This window comes from Lagenorhynchus albirostris, chromosome 11, assembly GCF_949774975.1.
Source record: "Lagenorhynchus albirostris chromosome 11, mLagAlb1.1, whole genome shotgun sequence".
NCBI classification, from domain to species: domain Eukaryota; kingdom Metazoa; phylum Chordata; class Mammalia; order Artiodactyla; family Delphinidae; genus Lagenorhynchus; species Lagenorhynchus albirostris.
Window position 1 is genome coordinate 53748862 of NC_083105.1, and position 24922 is coordinate 53773783.

Sequence of the window (24922 nt, forward strand, 5' to 3'; positions counted from 1 at the left end):
TTTGTTATTCAGTTTTATTCCTGCTATACTTTCTCAGAGTTGTTTAGATTGCTGGAGTAAACTGCTCAACTTCAGAGACTGGTGTACTACAGACTCACAGTGCTCAATCTCAGCTGATCCTTCAACACCAGCCAGAAATTCTTCTGTGTAGCCTTTATTCGCTTATTCTCTTATTTTTCTCAATAACTATTTAAAATCTTCACCATTTCTTAGGCTTTTAATTTTACCACTTCTCCCCTCACTATCAGCAGAATACCTATTTCACTGAGAAAAATATAGGCTACTGGATAGGAAAATCTCCAACTTACTGTTCCCCTTACAAACTTGAGTCTAAAAGGTCCTTTTCTCTGTCTCTTTTGACACAAGGAAAGAGAATCAGGTGTTACTCTTCCCCATTCAAGGCTAACACTGGTATCTATCCTTTTCTGCCTCCTCTAGAACAGGGGTCCCCAACCCCCGGGCCGCAGACCAGTACTGTTCCGCAGCCTGTTAGGAACCAGGCTGCACAGCAGGAGGTGAGCGAGCGAAGCTTCCTCTGCCGCTCCCCATCGCTCCCCATCACTCCCCATCGCTCACATTACTGCCTGAGCCATCCCCCACCCCATCCCACCCTTGCCTCCATTCCGTGGAAAACCTGTCTTCCATGAAACCGGTCCCTGGTGCTAAAAAGGCTGGGGACCGCTGCTCTAGAACATAAGCCCAGCAATTATCCTTTATTTCATTTTATCTTGACTTATAAAAGCACTGAACTGTATACAAGTCTCAAAAAACAAAACAGTCTCTCACTGTTTTCTAATAATTTTCCACTAATTATCTCCCTTTCTCCTCTGCTTTATAAATAACCTTGTAAAGTAATGTCTACACTGACTATCGTAACTTCTTTATCTCTCATTCACTTATTTATCCACTCCTGGCTTTTGCCTTCACCTCTTTATTTAACCTGTTACCAAGGCTGTCAATACTATCATTTAACCAAATCTTTACCAGTCCTTACTTTATTGAACTCTCTGCAGCATTACTGCTGACCACTGCCTCCTTCAAAATTTTCCTCTCCCTCTGACACTACACTTCTTATTCTTTAATGTCCTGGCCACACCTTCTTTTGAGTAAAGAACTATCCTCTAGCATTATCCTTCAGAGTTTTATCCTCAGCCTTCTTGATTCTATATGCTTTCCTTAGACTAGGTGACAATATATCCCAGTTTGCTTTGGCGAGTCCTAGCTTAGCCTGATGTCCTGGTATAATTATTAATATGGCCCTTTTTTTTTTAAAACAGTTCTGATTTAGATGATCATTTGGGTGATCTCATCCTTCTAAGACATTCACTACCATCTTCACAGAGCTCACCACCCAATTTATATCTCAAGCACAGACCTCTCTCCTCTAGTCTACATACATAAAGTCAAGTCTTATTGATATCTCTCCTAAATTTTCCTCATGAATCTCAACTTGTCCAATGCTAAACACAGATTTAGGTCATGTTAGGCCAACATATCCAATACTAAAATAGGTTTCTTCTTAAACCTTTCTTCCTATATCTCCCATTAAAACAAATAGTACCATTCTCTCTCAGTTTTCCAATTCAATAAACTTGAATACTCTTAATACATTTTCAACTCCTATATTCAACTGGTTCTTCTATCTGACTGCCATCCTGCCACTTAGCTTAAGAGTTCAAGCCCTTGTCCTCTGTCATCTCCTCACTGCAAAAACCTCCTACCTGGTCTTAGTACATCTGATCTAAGCCCATCCAATCCAATCTCTGCACTAGCCAGAATGTTCTTTCTGAAATACAAATCTGACCACACAATCTCTTTATACTTAATACACTTTAATGGCTCCTTTAGTCTTTTAGGATGAAGTCCAAACTTCCTATGAAAGCATCAACGTTCTTTGTGATCTAGCTTCTGCTTACCATATTATCTGCTTGTAGTTTCCAGAAGTGGGCCACATTCTCTTTTGCCTTCAGCCCTTTGTACGTGTCACTCTCTTGTTCTATATAATACTTTATTCCCAACTTTCATGTGATTAATTTTAAAACCTAATCACACTTCAGGATTCAGCAAAGGCATCATCACCACTTTGGGTAGGTTATTCCTTCTGTATATCCCTACAGCACCCTGTCAGAGCACTTTTCACACTGTATGAAAAGCTTCTTGAGAACAATGACTAGGAACACCCTTGTACTTCCAGCATCTTGCACAGTATGTGAGTCCAATACATAACACATGTTCAACACAATTACAAATAAACTTCCATGACTCAAATCACCTTCAGTGATGGGAAACCTCATCAAGTGGGCTAACCTAGCTAATTCCCTTTTCCTCTAGAGCTGGTTAAAGCACAGTGTTAATGAGGTGATCATTTTGTATTTGAGTTGTTACTGTCTCCAAGAGGAAAAAAAAATCACAATTCCTCTGTGCTGATCACGGCTCTAACCTCCACAAATTTATGTTTCTGGTCACCAAGTGAGAAAAGAGGTAAATTAGTGAAATTCACATTGCTGGAAAAATAATTTATAACCCAAATTACAGAAGACCATTCAACACATACTTTCCAGGTTAATCTGTAATTTGATTTCAATTTGCTTCTACATAATAGATGTTATATTATTGGCATGGGAAAGTACTATCTTTAACAAATGAGTATAGAGAAATAGAGTACATTTATTTTATGTTGCAATAAATTTTTACTCATTTTTTATACTCCTCTCTTATTCCATTATACTCACTGGCATATATTTGTAAAGTTACAAACTAGAGAAGTTAAGGATGTAGTTTAGTATTGCTATACCTTCTCTCCATTGAAAAGAATGTTAAAAATCCTATACTTCCAAACAAGTGAATAAGTGAGTATCTAAAGGATGTGATTTTAGACATGTGAACATATATGCCCCTGGCCAAAAATAAAAGCAGGTATTTATTAACCTTGCTCATGGATAAGGGCAAGTGCCATGTCTCTCTTATTCTCTAAAATATTCTCAGCACTGCTGGATGAAATACTGACATGAAGATACCAGGTTCAATGAGCTCATGAAGCAAATAGATAAATAGCAAAAGAAATGGGTGAAATTTGCATAACTGAGTACATGACTAGTCTCTACCAACTTTAATTATTTTGGATGAAAGTACTATATTTTTATGAATACTTCATATTCTGTGCCCTGTTGACAGTAAACCCAAACACTTCCACTAAATGAATGGCACGATGACAATTTTGTTCAAAGCATACTTTTCATAAAGATTTCATGAACACTGCTATGGACTGAATTCTGTCATCTCAAAATTCCTATGTGAAGCCCTGACAACCAATGTGATGGTATTTGGAGATGGAACCTTTGGGAGATTTAGATAAGATCTTGAAGGTGGGGGCCTCATGGTGTGATTAGCATCCTTGTAAGAAGAGACACCAGAAAGCTTGTGCTCCCAGTCTCTCTCCCTGCCCTGTGAGGACACAGCAGAGGAGGCAGCCATCTGTAAGTGAGGAAGAGTCTGCACTAGAAACCACCAGGCTGGCTCTCTTGTCTTAGACTTCTAGCCTCCAGAACTGTGGGGAAATAAATTTCTGTTGCTTAAGTCCTTCAGTCTATGGTATTTTGTTATGACAGCCCGAGCAGACTAATACGACTAACAGGCTCTAACAAACTGCACTTCTGGCTGGAACCCTAAACTAAGATCTTTAGTAAAGAATCTTCTAAAGTTGGAACTATGTCTGTTTTGTTTACCAGAGCTTTACAGTCAGTAGGTGCCCATTTGAATGAATAAAATTTTTGAACACTTCTAAGTCATGAGGGTTGGAAATACAAAGATATACAAAGTCCTTTTCTTCAAAGAATTCATGGTCTGGGGACAAAAGTTAAAGTAAACCAAAGGTCATAATAAAATTTGGTAAGTGCTATAATAGAAATTAGGGTAACAGAAGGAAGAAAAGGAACGAAATACTTTTATTAGGGAGGGTCAAGCATCAGAAAACGATTAACTGATTAATAAAGGGAGAAAATATAGTGTTTTGCTCCATAAAATATAAAATAATCCAATTATAACACTAGGCAATGGAATCAGGCAGACAACTGATATTAAGGTCTAAGACAGGGCTCTTGCATAGACTAAGTGTTATTTGATAACCTAAACTGTTAAAAGATTAGAACATTATTGAAACAAGTATTTTTAGCCTAACTAAATTTCCACTTCTTTTCCAGGTTCTTAAGATGCCTAAAAATTACAGGTATTTGAATATACCATTATCGAAACCATTTCCTCTAAGATCAGGAACAAGGCAAGGTTGCCCACTCTCGCCACTATTATTCAACATAGTTTTGGAAGTTTTAGCCACAGCAAACAAACAAAGACAAAGAAATAAAAGGAATCCAAATTGGAAAAGAAGAAGTAAAACTGTCACTATTTGAAGATGACATGAAACTATACAAAGAGTCCTAAAGATGCTACCAGAAAACTACTAGAGCTAATCAATGAATTTGGTAAAGTAGCAGGATACAAAATTAATGCACAGAAATCTCTTGCATTCCTATACACTAATAATGAAAAATCTGAAAGAGCAATTAAGGAAACACTCCCATTTATCACTGCAACAAAAAGAATAAAATACCTAGGAATAAACCTAAGGAGGCAAAAGACCTATATGCAGAAGACTATAAGACACTGATGAAAAGAAATTAAAGATGATACAAACAGATGGAGAGATATACCATGTTCTTGGATGGGAAGAATCAACATGGTGAAAATGACTCTACTATCTAAAGCAATCTACAGATTCAGTGCAATCCCTAACAAACTACCAAGGGCATTTTTCCCAGAACTAGAACAAAAAATTTCACAATTTGTATGGAAACACAAAAGACCCTGAATAGCCAAAAGCAATCTTGAGAAAGAAAAACGGAGCTGGAGGAATCAGGCTCCCTGACTTCAGACTATATTACAAAGCTACAGTAATCAAGACAGTATGGTTCTGGCACAAAAACAGCAATACAGATCAATGGAGCAGGATAGAAAGCCCAGAGATAAACCCACCCACATATGGTCACCTTATCTTTGATAAAGGAGGCAAGAGTATACAATGGAGAAAAGACAGCCTCTTCAATAAGTGGTGCTGGGAAAACTGGACAGCTACATGTAAAAGAATGAAGTTAGAACACTCCCTACTACCATACCCAAAAATAAACTCAAAATGGATTAAAGACCTAAATATAAGCTCAGACACTATAAAACTCTTGGAGGAAAACACAGGCAGAACACTCTATGACATAAATCACAGCAAGATCCTTTTGACCCTCCTCCTAGAGAAATGGAAATAAAAACAAAAATAAACAAATGGGACCTAATGAAACTTTAAAGCTTTTGCATAGCAAAGGAAATCATAAACAAGACAAAAAGACAATCCTCAGAATGGGAGAAAATATTTGCAAATGAAGCAACTGACAAAGGATTAATCTCCAAAATATACAAGCAGCTCAGGCAGCTCAATACAAAAAAACAAACAACCCAATCCAAAAATGGACAGAAGATCTAAATAGACATTTCTCCAAAGAAGATATACAGATTGCCAACAAACACATGAAAGAATGCTCAACATCACTAATCATTAGAGAAATGCAAATCAAAACTACAATGAGGTATCACCTCACACCAGTCAGAATGGCCATCATCAAAAAATCTACAAACAATAAATGCCTCAGAGGGTGTGGAGAAAAGGGAACTCTCTTGCACTCTTGGTGGGAATGTAAATTGATACAGCCACTATGGAGGTTCCTTAGGAAACTAAAAATAGAACTACAGTACAACCCAGCAATCCCACTACTGGGCATATACCCTGAGAAAACCATAATTCAAGAAGTCATGTACCACAATATTCACTGCAGCACTATTTACAATAGCCAGGACATGGAAGCAACCTAAGTGTCCATCGACAGGTGAATGGATAAAGAAGATGTGGCGCATATATACAATGGAATATTACTCAGCCATAAAAAGAAATGAAATTGAGTTATTTGTAGTGAGGTGGATGGTCCTAGAGTCTGTCATACAGAGCGAAGTAAGTCAGAAAGAGAAAAACAAATTCTGTATGCTAACACATATATATGGAATCAAAAAAAAAAAAAAGGCAGGGGCAGGACAGGAATAAAGATGCAGATGTACAGAATGGACCTGAGGACACAGGGAGGGCAAAGGGTAAGCTGGGATGAAGTGAGAGAGTAGCACTGACATATATACACTACCAAATGTAAAATAGATAGCTAGTGGGAAGCAGCTGCATCGCACAGGGAGATCAGCTTGGTGCTTTGTGACCACCTAGAGGGGTGGGATAGGCAGGGTGGGAATGAGATGCAAGACAGAGGGGATATGGGGATATATGTATACATATAACTGATTCACTTTGTTATACAGCAGAAACTAACACAACATTGTGAAGCAATTATACTCCAATAAAGATGTTAAAAAAATAAATATACCATTATCTTATCATTATATGAATCAAAATGTATAGCAAGTATTAGTTTCTCTTCCAACAGCCAGCAGGAAAAATATTACAATGAACATTAAAGAAAGTTCAAGTTGGAAAACTGGGAAATTACTATGTTATTAATCTTTGTAAGCTAATATTCATACCAATATTGTAAAATCAAACCACCTCTCATTTTTCTTTGGTAAGAAAAAGTCTTTGAGAATTTTGTTTTTACATGACAAATAATGGTACTTTGCACATCCCTCACCCTTTCAAGGTTCTGAAAAGTTGTACTAATTAGTGTATAAAAATCTCTTATGCAAAACAGCTTATTATCGAATTGTACTTGAGGCATAAGGACTCAACACTAATCTTTTATAAAAATAACAAATGCAAAGAAATTAATCACTTCCTACCTGCATAGGTTTCGTAAGTGGATCCATTCTAACTAAATAAACTTCCAAGGTACGTTCCTTTTTCATGGGCAATGGAAGTGTCAAGTAACAAAAAGGATCAAATGTTACTGAAATCTTAGCACATTCAGGACAAACTAAAGTTGATTTAAAAAGGCCATGAAATATATCTACTATGATAGAATCATTTCTTTTTAAATGGTTTTCCCAGGCTTCTTCAGCAACTACCTGTAAGGAAAACAGACACATATTACAAAGAGATACCACATTATTATAACAATGGTGACAATAATATGGTTAAATTTACCTTATCTGGTCTTCCATCAGCATCTTTTAACTGTATATATGGTTTTTTCCTAATTCTATTCAAATCCTCATGTAGTCCATCTAATAGGAAAGCTAATAGTTCTTGACAGTCTTGTTGCTGGTATCCAGAGAACTGAGGTGCAAAACGTCCTACCTGTGTCTGTAAGAGAAGCAAAACTATAAAATCAGTTCTAGGGACAAGATTGATTTAAAAAATATATAGTCAATTTTCATTATTCACAGATTCCATATTTGTGAATTCACCTACTTCCTAAAATTTATGTGTAACACTCAAATCAACTTGTGGCGCTTTTGCAGTCATATGCAGATATGATAATTACATATGGATAAATACATGTAAAGAATTACATATCTAAAAATATTTTAATAATGATAACTAATCTGTAAAATAGAAAAGAAATGCTGACCTAAGGAGAGAACATTGAGAAAATATGGTATAGTTTTGTACGAAAGATTGGGAAACACTAAAGACTTAAAATTCAGTAACATTTCTGGGTCACTTGAAAAAAGTACAATGCAAAAAAAAAAAGTACAATGCTCTCATTTAAATTTTGTGTGTAAAGAGAGGATAAATCTCATAGAGATAAAAAGAATATTCATGTTCATATATAATTTTCCTAGTCTTTGCAGTGCTAAGTATTTTTTTGATGAGACTGAAAAGAAATGCAAAAGAAAAAAGTCAGATATCAAGGACCTATTTACACATAATTGAGAACATCTTGTAAAATGAAACTAATTGGAATCACGGATAAGGGTTGAGAAATGACTTGTCTGAACTAGTTTGTCCTAAGTTTGGAAAGTTAAGGAAGATAAATGCAGGACTTCTTTTGATTTGTCTTTTATTTTTTAAGAACTAGTACATAGTTAATAAAATGTGGCCCAGTCCATGTTCTATATGAACATCATTTAAGTTGTATAAAAAACGGTTGAGGGCTTCCCTGGTGGCACAGTGGTTGAGAGTCCGCCTGCCGATGCAGGGGACATGGGTTCGTGCCCCGGTTCGGGAAGATCCCACATGCCGCGGGGCGGCTGGGCCCATGAGCCATGGCCACTGAGCCTGCGCGTCTGGAGCCTGTGCTCCGCAATGAGAGAGGACACAACAGTGAGAGGCCCGCGTACCACAAAAAAAAAACAAACAAAAAAACGGTTGAAAACTGCTTATTTTCTTCAAACGTTTAAAATCTCATAAATCTCACCCATGTAATTAATTAGGAAAACTTCAACAATATAAAGCTAAATTTCAGTTCAATTCTTATTTGAATGACAAACTAAATTACTTGAGATTTTGATTCTAAGAATTAACTACCTCACAAATAAGAAAAAACATAGAAGTTTAAGAATTATATTGAAAATATATTTAATTAACATTTAGTGCTCACTTTGCAGACCAGTTTCATTTCAATAATTTTTCAAACCAATAATGACTCGCAAAATAGAGTTCTTAGAGTTTAATGACATGCCCAAATTTAGTCTTTACATTTGTATAAAATATTTATATAGGTTTCTTAGAGATGTGCTGTATTCTAAAACAATCTGCAAATGCTCACTGCTGTCTGTAGTCATTTTGAACCATACCAGTGTTTCTCAAACTTTATTTCATTATTTCCTTTACCAACCTCCAGAACTCTTTTTGGACAGTTTAAATTAATCATCTATTATGTGCCCCACCCTGAAACTTTAATACCATATATGCTGTGTATGTATTTATGTGCTGAGTCCCTTTGGAGGGCCACAAACCATTGTAAGCTATGATTTTTTACCCCTTTCCCAAAGATTTTTGTCCTCTTGGGTGTGATATAGGCCTTGTTGAAAATGTATTTACCATACTAACCTTAAAGGCTCTTGGTGTGACGTAGCTAAATTTTCCAGACCACATTTGCTTGATCAATTCAGCATAAGATTTAGCTATTTCACCTCTCATTCCTAAGGGATTGTCAAAATTCAGTTCTTCTTGATACTTATCATTCAGGAAATATTCAGTAAGTGGAGGTGTATTGCTCAAACACTGCAAAGAATAAAATATATTTTCAAGTAAAAGAAACCACACATTAAACATGTTAAAATGTAGAGAGAAACAAAGTGATAATATACAGCAAAAAATTTACATGATGGCCTCTTGCACTAATAAGTAACTGATCAAATAAGCACTCAAATGATGTACTCAACTATTCATTTCCCAAATTTCAAGTCAATTACTTATAGTAAATGAAAACGCTAATATTTGTTGCTGTAAAATCTGCATTAATTTTAACCACAGCAAACTACTGGTTAACTGGGAGAGAAGCTCAGAATTTTCTTTCCTTCTTTTACTTGACTGGTAGAAATTATGGATTGTCTAATCGTCCCAGGCATCTGCAAATTAGCCTGAGTAGGTAAAAACTGAGACAGAGGGCAAGCAAGAAATGAACTTTAAAGAGGTATTTACTGCTTCCATTGTCAGTTCCTTATCATGAAAGTGCAGCCTTCTAAACTTTCCTTTTGGATCAACCATTTTTAGAAGGGAGAGTACAGATCAGCTGAACCTCAGAAAACAAACTTTTATGTGAACTCTGGCTGTGTTCTTACTTCTTCTAGCTCTTCTTTAATAACACAACAATCCAACTTTCCTTTATGGCAAGATTAAAATTATGAATAAATTAATTCTCCAGCTCTGTTCCATTTTGAATTAAATAATTTAGGATTTAAAATAAAATAGACGGCGGAGGTAGTTTTTCCACAATATTTTATCTCAAGATGAAATAATTTTTTAAGTTGATAATACCATAAAATGTGACTTCATTTTGAACCGAATATTACTTTATCAAGTAGATGTCTAGAGCCATTAATTAGAACATGTAATGACTGACACAGACATACGGTCATATAGGTTAACTTTTTTTTGGCTGCAGGAAGATATTTGTCTTGGAGTAAAGTGACAAAGTGCCTTAAGTGAAGCTAGTTGCTTGCACATAGAGTAGTAGAAACCTGTTCTTATGACAGTTCAGACTTATATTAATGGAAATAAAAGTTTTTCAAAGCTTGCTTACCACTCATATGGAATAAGTTAAATAGTTTTGGTAACTATGAAAGGTTCAGCCTGCTGAGTTCATGCTGATAACTTGGATGCTATAAACTATGACTATATGTCATATACTGTTTGGCTAAAACTCCAAAATTAAGCATATTCAATTCTTAAAAATAGATTACGGCATTATATTTTGTGGTTTCAATTATAAATCAATTTATGTGTACTCATGTAACTATGATATCTATTTTGGAATTTTCTAATAAAAATAATACTGTCCAAACTGGTAGTCTGGCCCCTACCTCAAGGTAAAAGGGAGAACCCTTTATAATATCATGGAACTTGTTATTGTATTATTCTTAGGCAATAAAAATATTATCAACAGTTAAAAAATGTTTGAGGTGGGCTATACAGCCTGTAAAGTTATTTACATGTCTTTTTCAACAGTAAAATATTTTATGTGAACAAGAGGTAAGCTACAGTGTAGGAAGTAATTAGGGAAGGGACTTTTTTTCTACCTTTCCTCTTAATTCCTTTTATATCTCAAACTTTCATAATCTTACAGGCCTTCTGAGTTTCATTTTCTCTTTTCTTTTTGTAATATATGTCATTTTAATTATAAACCCAGCTCTGGAGGTAGGGCCAGGCAACCTAGAATATACCATGACTACATAGGGCATAAATGCCATCACTTAGCAGTATCATCTCATTTAGTACAAAAAGGACCAACACTAAATAGTCGATGAGGCAAACTGGAGGTCAGACAGCATTTACAACAATTATTAATTAGTTTTCAAATCCTTATATTTGATCAGCTCAGGGTTATACTAAGAATATAATATTCTACTACTGCGTGTAACAATTATATAAAGAACCTAATGCTTTACCGTTTAAACACTTCAAAAAATCAAGTTGTGCAAACATGAATAATTCTTGAGCTTTGTTTTTACCTAATTATTCATGTTTATCCTTATCTTGCAAAGAGCTTCCAAATATAATTGAAAATCTTTTTAGCTTTCCATAGCATCCAGAGTGATCTTTCTAAAATTTGTCACTAAAATTTATGACTTAATTATGTCACTTCCTTGCTACAAATCCTTTAATAGCAATTTCAGATTAAAATTTCAAATCTTTAGAAGGGTCTGTCTTTTGCCCATCTATTTAGCCTCATCCCTTGTCAATAAAATACCTTTAAAAAAACAAAAAACAAAAAAACTTCCATCCCAGCCTTATTTGATTACTTGTGGTTCTTTGACCTCCATGCATTCTCTCACTTTTTAAGTTCTCATTACTCTACCTATATGAAATATACCTTCTTTGCCTTACTAACTTCTACTAAACCATTCAGGTATCCTGTCTGGGAAGGATTCCCAGGTTCCCTTATAGCGTTTCCTCCTGTATGTTTTCTTATTGCTTAGTGCTTACTTTTATTACAGCATTTATTTTATAATATAGTGTAACTTTAATTTTTAGGTTGTCTGTCTTGCCAAATAGACTGAGACTTCCACGAGAGCAGGAATCATGATATCCTTTAAATTCATGTCTCTAGCACTGAGCACAATGTCCCTTGGCATTTAGCATGTATACAATAAATGCATGCTTAGTTAAAATGTTTTTTGCCTATATTTACTAATGTATTTATCCTCCATTTCTTCTTCTTCTTTTTTTTAACTCTTTTCTTTCAATGTTTGGCACAGAGTACTCAAATTTTGTTGAATGATATATCACAAAGTAAGGCAAAAATATTTTTGCTTGTAATGAATAATTTCAAAAGTTTCTTCAAGCACTTCTACCTGAATACTAAATCCAAAAAGACAGCACCTATTAAAAACTCCCTGGTCCCCTTTTGTTTGACTTTCATTTAATCTACCATCTGCTTTGTAGTGGGCCTCTACTTGGATTTTTAAAAAGTCAATGACACAGAGACCAGTGCTTATTTTCATAGTGACTCATGCCAGTTTGAAGCTGATTATAATTCACTGATAACAAACTAAACAACAAAGCACAAATAGTCTTAGTAAGTAACTGCCTGTATTTCCTGTCAAGATATCATAACCAATATTTTGAGATAAACTTTATATTTAAATGTAAACTATTAAATCCTAAATGGTCCCCCAAAGCAACTTATTTGCTGAACATAATGTTTTAAGGAACTCACAACCTTAATTTTTCTAAAAATTTTCTGAAACACAAATACAGAAATTCAATAGCCAGTTTAACTGTTCTACTACATAGATCATAATAGTTTAAAAACTAAACTGATGTTAGACTTTTTTTCCTCATCTTGAAAATACCATAATTTTCTCCTTCACCTTGAATATAATGTTATTATAGGAGTCACTATATTCTTGAAATAATATGAAAACCAGTTAAACATTAAAAGTTCTCTTTTGGTATAAATTTCAAGGAACTATTGTAATAAAGCTCAAACAACTAAAATATTTCCTCCAGGTGACATCAGTATTCAATGCCATCATTCTGGTAGAAGAAAGAAGCCCATTTCTTAAATTTGGTCATAATACAGCTTGATTTTTAATTTATGCAACTCATTATTCAATCTTTTAACATGAGGCTATCTTAGAAACATGAACATCTTCGACAATTACAAGAAAATTGGATACCTGGACTGGCTGCCATTAAATACAATGTTTTAAAGAATAAAAATAACTTTCATTAGTTCAATAATAAAAACTATAACCAGAGTTCTGAAGCATTTCTCTCAAAGATTCTTCTATTATAAAAACATCACTTTCCTATCTGATTGGGACTGTTCCAGAACAATTCCTTTCTTAAGGCATATATATATATATTAGAAGTCCTACATATGTAGACATAGGAAATGTCCTTTTTAACTCATGATACTTTACTCCAGTAATGTAATATGGACTAGAAATCATACAACATATGTTGTGCCTATGTGGATATATCTCTTATTCTCAATGTTTCCTGAACTGCAAAAAAAAAAAAAAAAAAAAAACCCTCATCCTTAACATACATGGTTTTCTTAGCAAAAACTGAGAATAAAAACCCCCCCACAAAACCTGAGAATATATATGAATGTATGATAAAAGCAAAAAGGATTATATAAACCATGTTAGTATGTTATTTTTATAGCTACTTATGAGTTTTGTGACATTCTAATAGTCACAGGCTATTTTGAGCTTCACCTGTTAATTCATTTGATTTCAACTGCCTGACACTGACAAATGCCAACACTTTCATAGTTTAAGAACTACCTCTTACAAGTCATCACCAAAAAAATGAGGTCCATATATGAAGTAATGTGACTGATCATAAAACACATATCTCAAGCCACATTTTGTTTGTATGACAATTGTGTCTAGAGTTGGTCCTAATATTGGGTAGAATTCTGTCAAATACCATGTTAAAAATAAAGCAATAATCAGACTGAAGAAAAAGATTCTGTACTAGTAGTTTCAATTCTTGATGCAAGAGAGAAAAAGTAAAAAAGCTACATTAATCAACAGGCAAATGCACTTGTTAACTAGGCAAATTATTTATTTAAATGATTTTTATGATCCTTAGGCAAGTTAATAGTGTGCAAAACTGACAAGAGCATTTGAAGATCTAAGGATTAAAAAACTAAATTTCACATTTAGTATATGGTAATATGAAATACTAAAATTTCATATTTAGTGTATGGTAGACTTTTGGCATTCATTAATTTAGCCTTTGTGATACAGCATCTTCACAGCTGGCTAACTGGAAGGTTGAGGATATAAGCTAGCATGAAAAGATGTTGATCCATGAGGAATGATGAGAATGGTGTATTATGTGCAAGCCAATCACTTTGTGAGCAAATGTATCTGTTCCTCAAAATGGCTTTGTAGTTCTCTACTTGTGCTCACATATGCATTTAAAATGGAAATTGCAAGTAAGAGTATTCTTGAATGTGAATTTGAATAAGGGGTCTTAAGATATATTCCTTAGTTTAACCTATTAAGACTGAGCCTTAGCATGTACTCCTCCCCTTCTTAGAACATTCTTCCCCTGTAAGAAATTCCTATTTATTCTTTAAAACTCATCTTAACATCTCAGCACCTCAAGGAAGAACTAACATTCCTTCTTCTGGACTAATGCTGTACCTTGAACTCACTTAGACTGTCCTTATCTTGAGAGCAGAGTCCATGTCTTATTCACCTTTGTAACTTAGCATCTAGCACAATGCCTGGCACATACCGTAATAAAGGTGTGATAAATGAATAAAAACTTATACAGTAAATCAGTCCTTAGAGACTGAGAACACTGGGAAAACACTTGACTAAGATCTGAATTGCACCCTGTTGTATAACTATAACCTGTTTAAAGTCCTACAAATTCAAAAATAAAGTCCAAATAATGCCTAAAGAGGCTTTCCTAATGAAGGAAAAATAACTATTGTGAATACTCCAAAAAATAACTGTCAAGATAAATCCATATAAGTAAAAGATATGTGAAAGAAAAATATTTGGTAATATATTTTCATGAAGACTCTTTTTCCCAAATCAACCTGGAACTAGACACCACAATTCTTAAAAAAATTCTTCTAAATAATCAAGTATCTCATCCAGTGGACATTCTATATGGCTCAATGTATAAAGACCTTTAATCACTGTCACCATGAAGAACTTTTTTAAAAAGAATGCATATACCATTGGACTATTTTATAAAGTATTAATTATCTATGAAAAACTCTCTGGTTATAAATTTCTGCCCTTAACCCAACATCCTAAAATTGGAGTATTATGTGAAGTATGATTCTCTCTCATTCCAGGAAAGACTACAATGTTTTGTACATAACTTTTCCTTACATACACATGCAAAAATCCTATTCCTCTTACATTACTTTCAAAAAGTTCTTCCATTAAATATGTTCTGATCAGTAAGACTGATGTTTCTCGAGTTCTTTGAAAGAGTGACTCATGTAAGAGTCTCAATTTTGTATTTCACTATAAACTTCTATATATTTTAAAAAAATTGATGAATTGAAATAAAGTTCTACTATATAACCAAATCTCAAGTCTATAATCAACATATTTTAGGAAATGAATAATTAATAGCCATCCCAATAACTTGTAATGAATCTGGAATTTCCCCAGTACCTGGAAAATAGTCAAAGTAATCCCCTTCAAAAAGAGAAAGTTGTCTTTTGTAATGCTGAATATGAACCACTCCCTTTCTGTTCAGGTGCTCCAGAAGCCCAATTTTCAAGTGATCATGTATGCTCACTATTTTAGTAAACCGGTAACTAGAACAGGAAAGAAAACAAACTTAATTTTTGATTACCTAAAGCCTTTGAGTTGTGTAACTCATTCTGTAACTGATCAAAATGTAACGCCACTCACAACTCTTAAAGTAGCTACACTTTCAAACTGACCAATACTAAAAACCCAATCTAAAATGAGGAAACCATTTTATTTTCTTATGATTTAAAAAATAAAACCTAAAGTAATCCATGGTTAAAGTAATCTTAGAATTCCCCCAAATATCTTATTTTGGATTTTAAGATTAGATGGATAAAGAATTTTCGAATTTGTCATGTTATTTTTCAATTCGTCATGACAAGAGTATAAACGTTCTAAAAAGGTACTGTATAACTCCAAAGCATTTTATTAAAACTGGGATACTGGCTCAAATTCTGTAAAAAAATAGTGGATAAGACAGAAAACTATGACGTAGACTTTTACAATGAAGAACTACAAATATAAGCCTGGCCCCTCACCACGGAGGTTTGGAAAATGAGATATTTTTAAGACACTTCATGTTTTATTTTTTTTTTCCTAGGAAAGGCAAATCTCATTATATTTGAGATCAATTCTGAAGTTTCTCCATATATTTTAGGAAAACAAATACAACTATAGCTCTATTTTGCTTTACATTTCCATTCTCTCTTCAAGCTTTCTTTAAAGAACAAATTTGTGTAAGTAAAATATAAGTGGATATAACTTTCTTTTTATTTATTTAGTTTTAAAAACTTTATGTTTTCTTCCCTCTCCCACCTAGTTAGTGAAGAGAGAACTGCCATACACTTGACTTAAAATATTGAAATTTTACATAAAGTAGTTCTAAAGGCAGTATTTTTGAATTGGACAAAGATGTTGTAACATTTTCATGTTTATCATTAATCTGGTCACTATGCTTTGCACATGAATAAAATTAAACTTCATTTAAAGTCCCTGCTGTCACCCCTTCTTCAAATTCTATTTAATCTCTCTTCACACGCTACTTGAATTTAATTAAGAATTATTATGAAAGCTTGGGAAGTATGAGAACTAATGGGAAACCTTTTGGCTAGCAAAGAAATGTCAATGCCTATCCCCTCCTCATCTATGGGATTGAGGAAGGAAAATTTTGTCAAAAGGACTACCCTGTTACTTGCAGTGAGTAAGTCCTATAACTAGAGATGTCACGCTTAAAAAAACATGATTATATAAAGACCAGTGATTTTTTCATATTAAAAGCTAAAAGTAGAAACTGGATAGAAGATCCACTTGCAATAGAGAGAAATTTGAAAGTTTCTGGGATAATGATTAGATCAACAATTGATGCTAAGGTAAGCTTAGGTAGTTGTATGATGCTTTAAAACTACTAGATTGTAACAGCAATTGTTTAATTTTTTTTTTTTAAGTAACAGGCGATTTATTGAATGATTTTTATGTTTAGATATTCAGTTTATGGGAAGCATGCTTAAGCTAAATGGTTCTAATAACATTAATAAATATTAGCATAAGTTATATTTATTTTAAAGAACTAAAGCTTATTAGTTCAATTTTAATGTTTAGTAGCTTATTAATTACCTATTAATTACCCTATTAATAATTTAAAACTGGCTCACAATGAAATAAATTCCAATATTTTAAGCAAGCAAGATAGTGAAAGGTTTTAAGAAAAAACAAGTGTTTTAAAGTTTTGTTCAGTCCCCTGAACATAATATTCAGTAAAGAAACATTTTCGAATAAATTAGTATTAAGAATTATGTGATTTGTTCATCTTTTAGTTATCCTGCTAAGGCATAAAGAAAGGGACAGCAGAATTTTTTTAGAAAGTTTAACTGACTTACTACATTCTTTGAAAGAACTACCAAGTCATATACTTCTCTGCATCATTTCATTACACTAGGCCCATAATTGACAAGGCTGAGTTGAAACAGAAATTTAAGGACTATGTGATGACATAACTATGAAGGTTTCTAATTATTTTCATAATAAAAGAGAACTTTAAATTTATTTGATTAATCACTCAACAAATATTAAGAACAGAAGACCATTATGTTAAGAGACTAGAAATACAGAAATACTGTTCTAAAATGTTTTCATGCCATTCACTGTGAAATCGTTCAAGAAACAATTTGCAGAGTAGTAGGGTATGTTCTGCCAAGCTGTGATTAACATGGCAGCCCAATTCAAGTACTATCAGACTGGCTACATCGGCAGAACATAAGCTGTAGTGTTTATTAGACTTTATATAAATTGGTAGGTCTTTGCAAGAAGTAAATATATATATTAAAAGCTATAATTCTTTTAAAAATTGTTGTGCTCTTTGACATTCAGACAGCTCCAGAAATATCATTAATCTGGTACAGGTCAAGTACTAAATATTTCAGGTAAATTTTCCTAATGCAGTGCTTCTCAAATCATCTATGTGGAAGGACTAGTATCTTTTTAAATTTTCAAACTGTCACAGACTGATACTTCTATAAAGATTTTTAGAAAATAAAAATGAACCACTAGAAAAATGAAGAAATAACATACAGAAAAGAAAGACCCATTTTAAAATTATTAGATTTAATAGATATGAAACTAACCTAACTGCTATAAAAGTTCTGGATCACTCACTTATGCTTAATTTCTATAGTTATTTTATTGTTGACCTGCACTGTCTCATCCAAACACTGTGAGAAACACTGTTCTAATGTAGTTACTATTATGTGGCATTATACCAAACATTGGGGATATAAAAGAAAACCAAAGATAGCCTCTAATTTCATGATTCTTACTGTGTAGTAGGTATTTGTCCAGAAGAGATAGAGGAAAAGGGGTGTGTGTGTGTTTGTATGTGTGTGTGCATGCATGCATGTGTGTGTGTGAAAGGCAACTAGGGAAGAGGTAACATTTTATATATAAAGAGATTTGAAACTTAATGAATTCCAAGAACTTTTAGTTTTGGTTAAAGAGCTAGGTAGGGTCCGGTTTGGATTTTATCCTTTAGGTGATAGGAAATGAGGTTTTTTTTAAAAAATTAATTAATTAATTTTTGTCTGCGTTGGGTCTTCGTTGCTGTGTGGGCTTTCCCAGTGGGGGTGAGGGGGCTCCAGGTGAGCAGGCTTCAGTAGTTGTGGCACGCAGGCTCTAGAGTGCAGGCTCAGTAGTTGTGGTGCATGGGCTTAGCTGCTCTGTGGCATGTGGGATCTTCCTGGACCAGGGCTCGAACCCGTGTCCCCTGTATTGGCAGGCGGATTCTTAACCACTGTACCACCAAGGAAGTCCTGGAAATGAGTTTTAAGCAAGGAGGTATTTGCTTTTAAAAACTGACTCTGGGAGGAGTGTACTAAATGGATTAGAAGAGGATAAATGATGGAACAAAGAGATGAGTTAGATGAATTTTTCAAAAGTTCACTTAAAAGATACTCAAGTGTTAAAATACTGTACTGACAGGAAAGGAAAAGATAGATACAAGTGACACTTAAGAGGTAGTAGAATGAATACAACTCGTGGTAAGTCTCAGGTTTTGACTTGGGTTAATTAATGGTTGCATCTATAAGGGAGTATAATAAATAAAAGCATCGGGTTTCTAGGAAATACGTTTAGTCATACACATGCTGAGTTTGAGTTATCTTTAATATTGTTTAGGCAGAAATGTCCATCTAATAGTTATATTTTGGAGGAAAACTCAGGAGGGAGAAGTATGGTGGAGACAGATCTGGGATTTGTCACTTTTAAGCAGATGTCAACTTCTCAAAGGTAAAGGGGCTACAAAAAGCCTAGGAAACGGAGTCAAGAACGACCTTACCAAAAACAATTTCTGTGGGGTGGTATGATGGTCACAGTGATGATATAACAGCAGTTGATACTTGCACATTGTTTGTTATGTGCCAAGTACTTAAGCATGTTATCTCCATTTAACAGATAAACTAAAAAGTTTCTTATCCAAGGTCACACAACTTACAAGTAACAGAACTAGGATTTGAATCCAAGCAGTCAAGTTGCAAAATCTAAGCTTTAACTACTGTGCTGAGCTGCAGACATGAGGGCCACTGAATGGGACATGAGAAAGTAGGGAGGACAGACCACCCTCTTCAAGGTCAAGGGTACTCCTCACTCCATCTCCCTCCCACCCCATTAAAAAAAAAAGAGTTGACCATGCATATACGAGGAGAGGAAGACAGTGAAGAGGTGAGGTTAAAGATATAGAACAAAGAAGAGACAATTAATGGAACAAGTCTCAGGGAAGGTAAGAGAGGTCTCAGGAAGATGGTGGCGTAATTATGATGATATAGATACTTTTGGTATGGTATTCAATAAATGTAAGAGGAATCATAAAGTATATTATATCTTGGTATTAAGAATTTCCTTATGAACAGTTAGTAATATTTTGGTCAAGAACTTGTTTTTAATTTCTTTTAAAAACAGTTACTGAAAGCTTTCTCTTGGGCAAGGTACATAAGGCTTAGAAAAGCCCTGGGCAATTACTGAAGAATTACACAAAATACCTTAATCATATACCAAAACTATTTAAAAATATATGTATTCATTCATATATGCATAATAAATATGTACATGTGTATGTATATTGGTGTGTGTGTGTCAGTCAATGATTGAGTTTATATTCAAAACAAAACCTCTCTAAATAGGACTTCCCTGGTGGCACAGTGGTTAAGAATCTGCCTGCCAATGCAGGGGACATGGGTTCGAGCCCTAATCTGGGGAGATCCACATGCTGTGGAGCAACTAAGCCCGTGCGCCACAGCTACTGAGTCCCTGTGCTGCAACTACAGAAGCCTAAGCACCTACAGACCACGCTCTGCAACAACAGAAGCCACGGCAATGAGAAGCCCGCACATCGCAACGAAGAGTAGCCCCCACCTCGCCACAACTAGAGAAGGCCTGCACACAGCAATGAAGACCTAAAGCAGCCAAAAATAAATAAATTTATATATTAAAAAAATCTAAATGAAGACATATTTTTAATTATACATGGGATTTGATTATAAAGCAAAGAGTGATTTTTCCAGTAAACACTTCAAATTCATATGAACATCATTTTTGACTTAATTACTTTAGGAGACTATATGTTTGTTTCATTGATATTGTCACTGCTCAAAATATTTAGGTACTTCTCTTTTTAGAGTTGGCAGACGTATGAAAAAGCATTGCTGTCTAGCACCCAGGAGGTGTATGTGTTTATTGAGTGTATGAACAATGTGGTTTTTACTATGGTAAAATATGATTTTTTAAAAATATTTTTATTGGAGTATAATTGCTTTACAATGGTGTTTTAGTTTTTGCTCTATAACAAAGTGAATCAGCAACACACATATACATATCTCCATATCTCTTCCCTCTTGTCTCCCTCCCTCCCACCCTCCCAATCCCACCCCTGTACGTGAGCACTGAGCTGATCTCCCTGTGCTGTGCGGCTGCTTCCCACTAGCTATCGGTTTTACATTTGGTAGCGTATATAGGACCAACCACCTCACTACAAACAACTCAATTTCGTTTCTTTTTATGGCTACGAAATATTCCATCGTATACATGTGCCACATCTTCTTTATCCATTCATCTATTGATGGACACTTAGGTTGCTTCCATGTCCTGGTTATAGTAAATAGAGCTGCAATGAACACTGTGGTACATGACTCTTTTTGAATTATGGTTTTCTCAGGGTATATGCCCAGCAGTGGGATTGCTGGGTCATACGGTAGATCTAGTTTTAGTTTTTTAAGAAACCTCCATACTGTTCTCCATAGTGGCTGTATTAATTTACATTCCCAACAGTGCAAGAGGGTTCCCTTTTCTCCACACCCTCTCCAGCACTTATTGTTTGTAGATTTTGTGATGATGGCCATTCTGACCGGTGTGAGGTGATAACTCACTGTAGTTTTGATTTGCATTTCTCTAATGATTAATAATGTTGAGCATCCTTTCATGTGTTTGTTGCCAATCTGTATATCTTCTTTGGAGAGATGTCTATTTAGGTCTTCTGCCCATTTTTGGATTGGGTGGTTTGTTTTTTTGATATTGAGCTGCATGAGATTCATCCTTTTGTCAGTTGCTTCATTTGCAAATATTTTCTCCCATTCTGAGGGTTGTCTTTTCGTCTTGTTTATGGTTTCCTTTGCTGTGCAAAACTTTTAAGTTTCATTAGGTCCTATTTGTTTATTTTTGTTTTTATTTCCATTTCTCTAGGAGGTGGGTCAAAAAGGATCTTGCTGTGATTTATGTCATACAGTGTTCTGCCTATGTTTTCCTCTAAGAGTTTGATAGTGTCTGACCTTACATTTAGGTCTTTAATCCATTTTGAGTTTATTTTTGGGTATGGTGTTAGGGAGTGTTCTAATTTCATTCTTTTACATGTAGCTGTCCCATTTCCCAGCACCACTTATTGAAGAGACTGCCTTTTCTGCACTGTATATTCTTGCCTCCTTCATCAAAAATAAGGTGACCATATGTGCGTGGGTTTATCTCTGGGCTTTCTATCCTGTTCCATTGATCTATATTTCTGTTTTTGTGCCAGAACCATACTGTCTTGATTACTGTAGCTTTGTAGTATAGTCTTATGCCAGGGAGCCTGATTCCTCCAGCTCTGGTTTTCTTTTTCAAAATTGCTTTGGCTATTCGAGGTCTTTTGTGTTTCCATACAAATTGTGAAATTTTTTGTTCTAGTTCTGTGAAAAATGCCCTTGGCAGTTTGATAGGGATTGCACTGAATCTGTGGATTGCTTTGGGTAGTATAGTCATTTTCACAACACTGAGTCTTCCAATCCAAGAACATGGCATATCTCTCCATCTGTTTGTATCATCTTTAATTTCTTTCATCAGTGTCTTATAGGTTTCTGCATACAGGTCTTTTGTCTCCTTAGGTAGGTTTATTCCTAGGTATTTTATTCTTTTTGTTGCAATGGTAAATGGGAGTGTTTCCTTAATTTCACTTTCAGATTTTTCATCACTAGTGTATAGGAATGCAAGAGATTTCTGTGCATTAATTTTGTATCCTGCTACTTTACCAAATTCATTGATTAGCTCTAGTAGTTTTCTGGTAGCATCTTTAGGATTCTCTATGTATAGTATCATGTCATCTGCCAACAGTGACAGCTTTACTTCTTTTCCGATTTGGATTCCTTTTCTTTCTTCTTCTTCTCTGATGGCTGTGGCTAAAACTTCCAAAACAATGTTGATTCATAGTGGTGAGAGTGGGAAACCTTGTCTTCTTCCTGATCTTAGTGGAAATGGTTTCAGTTTTTCACCATTGAGGGCGATATTGGCTGTGGGTTTGTCATATATGGCCTTTATTATGTTGAGGTAAGTTCCCTCCATGCCTATTTTCTGCAGGGTTTTTATCATAAATGGGTACTTAATTTTGTCGAAAGCTTTCTGTGCATCTATTGAGATGGTCATATGGTTTTTCTCCTTCAATTTGTTAATATGGTGTATCACATTGATTGATTTGTGTATACTGAAGAATCCTTGCATTCCTGGGATAAACCCCACTTGATCATGGTGTATGATCCTTTTAATGTGCTGTTGGATTCTGCTTGCTAGTATTTTGTTGAGGATTTTTGCATCTATGTTCATAGTGATATTGGCCTCTAGTTTTCTTTCTTTGTAACATCTTTGTCTGGTTTTGGTATCAGGGTGATGGTGGCTTCGTAGAATGAGTTTGGGAGTGTTCCTCCCTCTGATGTAGGGATTTTTGTGGTGGAAAAATGTGGTAACAAGCATGAGCTATAATGTTATAGTTGTACCTCTGGTAAGTCACTGCTATTTTTATAACCAGATGAACCAAACATAAGTCATAATGAATAATATACTCAATCAAACGAAATCAAGACCCAACTCAAGTGTCACCTCCTTGGTGAAGCCTCACTTATTTCCCAATGGCTCTCTTTTTTTTGCTTTCAAAACATTTGGCTGATCATGCTTTCTATCATGTCACATATTACATCTTATTTATTTATATGGCTATCTCATTCACCACAGCACGACATTCAAGAGGATAGGCACAGTCTTGTTCAACTCTGTACCACCAGTGTCTAGAACAATGCTTGGCATGGCGCAGGTCTCAGTGGATGTTTACTGGATTAGCTAAATAAGAAAATTCGTCTAGTTGCTCTTAATTCCTTTGACCTTTTCTCTCTACAGCCCTAGATGAACCCAATCATTTTCATGTATGAACCCATCTATTTTATGCACCATGTAGCTAAACATTAAGATCTCAAACAATGAGATCTCAACATTGCTGAGCAATCTTATTCTTTCATTCTTAGATTATGATCTGGTCTCGTACTTTTAAGATAATGGAAGTCATTACAAAATCTAGAAACTACTTGCGTCCATAATCCATTTCTTTTTTTCCTGTTGCAACAGTAGTGTCTTTCCTCCTTTCAAATGTTAGATTCAAATGTTAGATTCAAATGTTATATTCAAATGTTATATTGTAAGGCTTAGTCCTGGGATGTCTTTTTCACAGATGGCCTCACTTCACAGATGCAATCATTTCCCTGATTTTAAATACCATCTACAGTCATATTTTTATTTCTAACCTAGGCCTCTGGTCTATATTCCATACTAGAATATCCAACTGCCTATGATATATCCACTTGGATGTTTCATTGGTATGACAAACTGAACATGACTAAAATTAACTCATAATCTTCTCCTTACCCCAAACCTACTTCTCCTGTGTCTCTCCTCCCACTGTTACCATTATGTTCTCATTATGACGTACAAGCCAAAAACCAGACACACACTTGTGATTTCCTTCACTTTTCATTAATTTGAATGCCTTCTACAATACATGCCAGACACTGTTTGAGGTAATGGGGCTATAGCAGTGACTAAAACAAAACTCCTGTGCTCATGGAGCATGAGTTGGGAGTAGAGGGAGGCAAACAGATAAACAAAAAACTCAAATATATATATACAGCATATATCAGGTGGTCATGGAATGGGAGAGGGCAGTTACCATCGTATACAGTGAGTGGGGAAGGATCTGACTGATTAATAGAGACCTAAAGGAAGTGAGAAAGAAAGGATATAAACATTTGGAGAAAGAACATTCCAAGTATAGGAAATTATAAGTTCAGAGACCCCAAGGCAGGAACATTCGTGCAATATGTGAGGGGGGGCCACTGAGGATGGAGCAGAGTGAGCATGGAGGAAAGTGGTAGAAAATAAGACAGAAGCCAGATCATACACGGCCTTATATGCCTTATATTCTCTTTTAAGAACTCTAGCTTCTGTTGAGTGAAATAAGGCGGCATTTAGTGATATGGACAAAGGGTGACAGGTGCCTTAAGTTTAAAAACATCGCTCTGGCTGTTCTTGTGAGGACAGACCATAGGAGTTAAGGGTATAAGCAGAGAAATCAGCTAGAAGATAAATTCAATAAACCAGATGAGATGATAGCAGCCTGGAACCTTCAATGCCTTTTAATACATTACAATCCATATTCCCCCACATGATCTGGCTTTTGCCTATTTCTCTGAACTCATTTTATCCC

The 24922-nt window shown here is 34.9% G+C and overlaps 1 protein-coding gene across 7 annotated transcripts in view; it reads right to left on the reverse strand.

Annotated features, from left to right (window-relative positions):
• Window positions 1–24922, reverse strand: part of USP15 (ubiquitin specific peptidase 15) — a 126240-nt gene that overhangs the window by 14810 nt on the left and 86508 nt on the right. For 5 of the 7 annotated variants that reach the window (XR_009543420.1, XM_060165672.1, XM_060165671.1 and 2 more), the window contains 3 exons: window positions 9032–9205; window positions 7181–7339; window positions 6877–7101 (listed from right to left, as the gene is read on the reverse strand). Coding sequence is in view for 6 of the 7 variants with exons in the window: in XM_060165672.1 (XP_060021655.1) it covers window positions 6877–7101; window positions 7181–7339; window positions 9032–9205 (558 nt within the window). In the remaining variant the exon portion in view is untranslated. Of the gene's footprint in view, window positions 1–6876; window positions 7102–7180; window positions 7340–9031; window positions 9206–15306; window positions 15453–24922 lie in introns of those variants that run through there. The other 2 variants (XM_060165676.1, XM_060165678.1) reach the window with 2 other exon arrangements.